Consider the following 6,211-nt stretch of genomic DNA (forward strand, 5'->3'; position numbering starts at 1 on the left):
CGCGCCTTATGCTGACATGGATACACATGTGTATGGCGCGGGGCAGGAGCCGCGCCATATGTCACGTAAGAAATAGCGCGGGGCAGGGGCTGTACTATTCAATTATCTCAATTATCAAACATGCATAATGCAAGGCGCGGTGCAAGGGGCGCACTATTCAATTATCTCAATTATCAGTCTTTGCATTTACTTCAAGTTAATGTTATTCGATAACCGCTGATGAAGATTAAAAAACGATACAATTATACGAGATTAGACGTTGGCGTTATATTAATGAATAATTGATATTAACGATACAATAAGTATTAAATAATAAATGATAACCAAATTACAATAACTTATATTAAATGATAAATTAACAAAGTAAGTATTAAATGATAAATAATAAAAAAATTACAATAAAAAAATCCAATAAACAACTACAATAAAAAAGTACTAAATACAAGTATAAAAAAACAAAATCTATCAATGCCTGCGACGCGAATGTGTTCCGCAGGGCGGTGGTTGTCAGTCTCGAGGAGGATTTCTTCGTATCACTGGTTGTGACTCCTCGCTCTCATCATCATCACCATCATCATCATCGTCGTCGTCGTCGCCGTCCTGAGCAGCTACATTTTGTTGATGAGGAGCTGATGATGATGAAGCACCTCCATAGAATAAGAACCCTCGAGGTGTATGACTGACTATTCGGCCGTCCTGTGAAAATTGGGAAAACTCATAAAACCCAGACATCGCTAAGTGTGAAAACTGTACAGGAGGTGTCTGTGCTGAGTCCATGGGTGATGAGGCTGAACCCGCAAAATGTGAGCATATGAACCTCAAGTCGAATATGCAAACATAGACCCATAATAGCCTCCAGGAGGGGTCATATAATTCTGTGACGGTGGTGGTGGCGGGGTCATAAATTCAGGTGAAGGCGGCGGTGGCGGTATCTGGTAATGGAAAGGCGGTGGCGGCATCATATATGGCTGCGGTATATAAGCCGGTGGATACGGTGGCTGCTGTGATGGTCCTGCTGGTGCAGCTGAGAATGAACCATAAGCACCTGCTCTCCGTCCACGAGTCGGGGGACGATGGTGCTGTGTCGGTGAATGTCTCTGTCGACGTCGTAAAAAGGTCTACCCTCGTACATCATCGGGAAGTAAAAACGGTTTCCCGTTCCTGTTGAACCACTCATAATAACTGTCACCAACCATCAAGAGGTCAAGTAAAATGGGCTCTCTACGGGGAAGGCGCCGATGTCGATCCTCCCACAACACGACCCACGCATGATGCCTCACCAGCCAATCTGTATCTGTCTTGCCGCGTCTATCTGTGCTATGCAACTCGTCCATATTGCGAGGTGCTTCCGGAATTGGTTGAAAACAACCAAATTTTCGGAGCACGCGATCAGTGGAGTGCTACTCGACGGTCGCATAACATATCAAAGGGACTATCGCCATCTAAACATCTGATGGGCCTTCAACTCAAGTGGGATCACCGCCCTCACATCATCAATAGAATATGGCACCCATTCAAACTAAAACAAATATATATAATTTTTTTATCAAAATAATAATCTAATTATATAACTATAATCTAAAATCGATTTTTAAACATTAAAATTCATACCTGTGTGTCAGCCTTCTGATCGATTAACACCCTAATTTTTTCTAAATCATCAGGTAGCTCCTGATGATTTTTCCTATCAGTAGACCACCTATTCAAGAAAAATAATTTCTTATTCAATGTATAAATTTATTAATATACAAAATCAGTTTTATAATTACCTCAGGAGTAGCGGAAATACGAATGAGTTCTTGACAACGGGACATAAAAAGGGCAATCGATACCATGCCCAAGACTGCAGCAGCAGGAGACATCCGCCGATAGCATTACGCCTGTAGTCAATGGCTCGACACATCTCCCTATACAGGCAAGCCAAAACTGCCGAGCCTCAACTGAATGATCCGACAAGATGAAAGTCGCCAAGATGTTGCAACCACATACAGTGAACTTGGTTGCGTGATTTGTCCGACATTAGCAACCCTCCTATCAGCTGCAGTATGCATGCCCGTGCATACTGTTTAACTTCATCGTCAGATGCGTCCTCGCTCAACTCCCGAAAATTGGCATCTAACCAATTTAACAGTATCCGTCCACCGTTAAAATGTTTCGGGACACGTCCTAGACTAACCCGGCACAAAGTAGTCCAAAAACCGGAAGCTATCCCTGATATCACACCTCCATTCACCGGAAGCCCCAGGTGCATAGCAACATCCTCAAGCGTGATCGTGCACTATCCGCACGGAAGATGGAATGTGTGGGTCTCCGGCCTCCACCGCTCTACTAAGGCAGAAATAAGGTCTAGTTTTATCTTACAGTGACCCTGATATCTACCTAGGTTACCGAATCCAACCTCTACTAAATACGACATTACACGAGTAGGTATAACTAACTTAAGATTTCTAATAAAAAGATCTAATATACAGTCTCTCTCCTAAAATATAAATAATTACACAAATTAATTTTTAAACTAATAATCATGTATTAAATTAATTAATTAAATTAAAACGTTAAAATGTTACCGTATCAGCAAAGTGTCGAGATATATGATTTCCATCTAACCAAAGTAGACCGCCTTCCATTTTATATCTGAAAAAAAAATTAATTAAATAAAATATTAAACAATTAAAATAATTAAATAAATTACTAAAAAATACTAAATATAATAAAATATACCTTAATAAGAGAATATAAGAGTATTTGAGAGAAGTTGAGAGGATTTGGTGTGATGAAAGTGATTGAGAATGAGGGTATTTATAGGGAGGGATGGGTGTGAACGGGCGGGGATAGGTTGGTAATTAAGGATATAGCGCGGGGCAGGGGCTGCGCCTTTCTGACGCGTGTCAGAATTACAGGTAAGGCGCGGCCCCTTCCCTGCGGTATACCCTTAATTACCAACCTGCTCCGCGCCATACACACGTGTATCCATGTCAGCATAAGGCGCGCCGCGGGGGTGCGTCTTATCTCACGTGACGCCAAATCAACGTATAACGCAATGCAGGGGGCGTGTCTTACTACAAAGGGTGTTAAATCAAAAAATATAGTCTAACCGGTGCCTGATCGAAAATATTAAATTAAAAAAATAATTTTTCGAAAAAAACGCGGTGTTTCTGCTATTTTTCATTCCCAAACTGATAGATATGTATGTTTTCCCCATTTAATACCGACTCCTGCATATGCAACATCTTCTATTCTTTTTGCTTTCACTTTTTCTTTCCAACCTGCAAGCTTCCAGCCTAGCAGGGTTCACTCATGGCCACAAGTACCATAGCATCCAAGCCTGCAAGGCTACTTGGAGAACTCCTCCAAGAACAGCAAGAACCTTTTGCCTTAGAGGTTTACCTTTCAGAAAAAGGGTGTGGAACAAAGAACTTAACTTCCATCCACGGCCATGGCAGTTCAGGCAAGTTTCTAAAGAAGTCTGGTACTGGTAGTAACAAAATCAAGAGAAGCAAGGGTATTCCGAATTTCCTCAAGGTACTTAAAATTATACTATGTAACAAGTTCTTTACAATCAGAGGAACCGAAAATTCCCTTGATGAATATGGAGATAAGCAAGAAACTGCAGTGGCAGGTAGATATTCTTCCGGTAGCTGCTCAGCACTGTATAAATCAAGCTCAGATAGTGACACAGATGAAGCATCGATGTTTACGGACAACCCAAAGCCTTCAGAACTCCATACCGAAAGGGTAAAAAAGGTAGAAAAGACTTTCACAAGACTTTCATATTTTGCATAAAGCAGATTCTATCTGATATTCTTATAGGCTGCTGTAGACACAAAGTTTCAATTGAGTGCATGCATAGAAGACAGTAAACAACATAGCCCACAGTCAGTATTAGAATCAGTATCTACTTCAACAGGTTCCCCACTGGATACCAGTTAAGTATCTTCAATTATTCACTTGTGATTTAAATTCATTATCGAACACTAAATCTCTTGCTTTTAAAACAGTATCCAATACAAGGCAGAAAAGTCTCACTTTGCCTAAGCTAATAACAGAGGAGTCGATATTGTCAGCTGCATTATGGAGTTTACTTCACCAAACAGCAGCAAAAGAGCAAACAGGCTGCGAAGGATTAAAAGAAGGTAATGGTTCCCCATTTTCGGTGTCGAAAAGGTTTTTGCAGCAAACAAGGCAGCTTCTATTGGACTGTGTTAGGGAGTTGATAGATCATAACAAGGAAAGGTTTTTAGGGACGGAGGAGATTGGGAATATTATATGTGAGAAAATAAGGGAATGGGGGAAACCAAGTGGAGATGAAGGGAACACAAAGGAGACGTTGGAATTGGATGTAATGGTAATGGAGAGATGGAATGATTTTGAGATTGAATCCGGGAAAAGGGAGATGGGGCTATTGCTTGGAAACGCCATTGTTGATGAGATTACAAGTGAAGTTGTCATGGATATGATTAATACTATTGTCTAACTACATAACATGATGTAGATATAGTATGCTTCCTTGCTTATTTCAAATTTCAATTACTATTTTGTTTTTCTGTTGGCTCTTCTGATCTTCATCTCTAGGCAAAGATTTATTACACGTTGATAGAAATGATTTTTGGTCTATGGGCTTCATAGAATTCACACACAAAATTAAGTGCATATATATTTAAATTTGTTTAAAGCCGTGCTGGAATGTCTTACATAATTGATCAAAGGAAATTTAATTAAATATAAAATGATGGAACCAACCATATTCTTGGGGCATATTAATGATGAACGGGTGTATCCATTGACCTAATGTACATACCACCAATAATTGAAAGAACCTTTTTTTTTCCTTCCTTTTGGTGATTTTCTTTCTCATACTTAATCCAAAGATATTTGATTAAATCATCGGATGGCAGCCAAATGGCAAAACAATTATTAAGCTTTATAATTGTAGACAACAAGTTTAGTCATTTGTTGTATTTATTTTGATCATTTGTTCTATAACATGACACCCATTTCTTTTTGAGAATATATATAAAAAGGGGACCATGCATAAGACAATAAATGCTGGCAATGGTAGAATGATAAATAAGTAGTAAGAGCTGACAAATATTCACAAGACAACAACAAAGCTTTTTTACATCAAATAAAATAGCCTAGCCGAATGGAAATTCTACCTCTCTTAATAAGGATCGAAAATTCCAAAAGTTCTTGAGCCTCCTAAATATCCAACACAAATCAGAGCCACTAGATATAAACACAAATAATAATATTTTGCACTCAGCTTCTAATGTGTGAGTGACTACAAAAAAGGCTAAAAGGTTATTGGACGTTTTGATTACTTGTTTATAAAATACAACAATATAGCAATAAAATCTTTCAACTAGTTTAATCACCTTGTTTCTTAGCATATTGGATGAAAACGATTGATAGGAAACCACTGCTTTTACGCGACCCGTCACGGTCTCTCTTGTGGTTTTAATGTTGGTTTTCACTGACGGATTTGGGTGAATGAGCACACTATTGGAAGAACATTAAGACTTGGATAAATAAACAAATATTATCATCAATTGATATATAGATAGATATGTATCTTTCTTGGTTTCTTACAGTCGCTTCCATGTCTTCGAGACTTCTTGGACTCCTCCCTATCATCCTTGTCATAACTCCCATCATCAACAGTGCTCTGATATCGTTTACGGTGTTTCCTGTCTTTTTTCTTCTCTTCTTTATGACCATAGCTGTCATTTATATCCAAATTCTCAATATCTGTCTCATCCCTTTTAGTTCGATCCTTACTTTTTTTTCCTTTGACGTTCTCTTTTCTTCTCCTTCCTCTCTTTCTCTTTCTCTTTCCGTTTCTCTTTCCCTTCTCTATCTTCCCCTTCATAGCCTGAAAACAAGATAAACATCTTCTGATTAAGAATAAACTGTGCACATTCAGATGAAAACCAAATTCTACATAATGATTTAGAAACGAACAAGGAGAAGAAAGCAAAAAAGAATTCTTGAAGAATTAATCACATCTCTCATTTCCAATATCTCACTTTTATAAAGATTAACAATCCTTTTATGCAATAATTAAACACCTAACTATCTCATAGCCAACTAACAAACAAGCTAACCATATTTCTTGACAGTAACTAATTAATCCTTTTAACACCCCCTCAAGTTGGAGAATGATATATATCTTTCATTCCCAACTTGCACGCTAAGTACTCATGTTGATTTC

General features: G+C 38.5%; 1 protein-coding gene across 1 annotated transcript; it reads left to right on the top strand.

Moving 5' to 3' along the window:
* Positions 1–3,166: 3,166 nt before the first annotated feature.
* LOC120138315 lies at positions 3,167–4,544 on the top strand. Its single transcript, XM_039153821.1, has 3 exons — positions 3,167–3,744; positions 3,811–3,925; positions 3,999–4,544. The coding sequence occupies exons 1-3, from the start codon at positions 3,298–3,300 to the stop codon at positions 4,472–4,474; spliced, it is 1,038 nt and encodes a 345-aa protein (XP_039009752.1). The 5' UTR covers positions 3,167–3,297; the 3' UTR covers positions 4,475–4,544.
* The last annotated feature ends 1,667 nt before the right edge of the window (positions 4,545–6,211 follow it).

Source organism: Hibiscus syriacus, unplaced genomic scaffold (genome assembly GCF_006381635.1).
Source record: "Hibiscus syriacus cultivar Baekdansim isolate YM2019G1 unplaced genomic scaffold, ASM638163v2 tig00110683_pilon, whole genome shotgun sequence".
NCBI classification, from domain to species: Eukaryota; Viridiplantae; Streptophyta; class Magnoliopsida; order Malvales; family Malvaceae; genus Hibiscus; species Hibiscus syriacus.

Excerpts from the sequence above, each read along its gene's own strand:
- LOC120138315 (XM_039153821.1), top strand. The coding sequence starts at position 3,298 with ATGGCCACAAGTACCATAGCATCCAAGCCTGCAAGGCTACTTGGAGAA. Across the intron at positions 3,745-3,810 it reads ATACCGAAAGGGTAAAAAAG|GCTGCTGTAGACACAAAGTT; the intron begins GTAGAAAAGACT and ends ATATTCTTATAG. Across the intron at positions 3,926-3,998 it reads AGGTTCCCCACTGGATACCA|TATCCAATACAAGGCAGAAA; the intron begins GTTAAGTATCTT and ends CTTTTAAAACAG.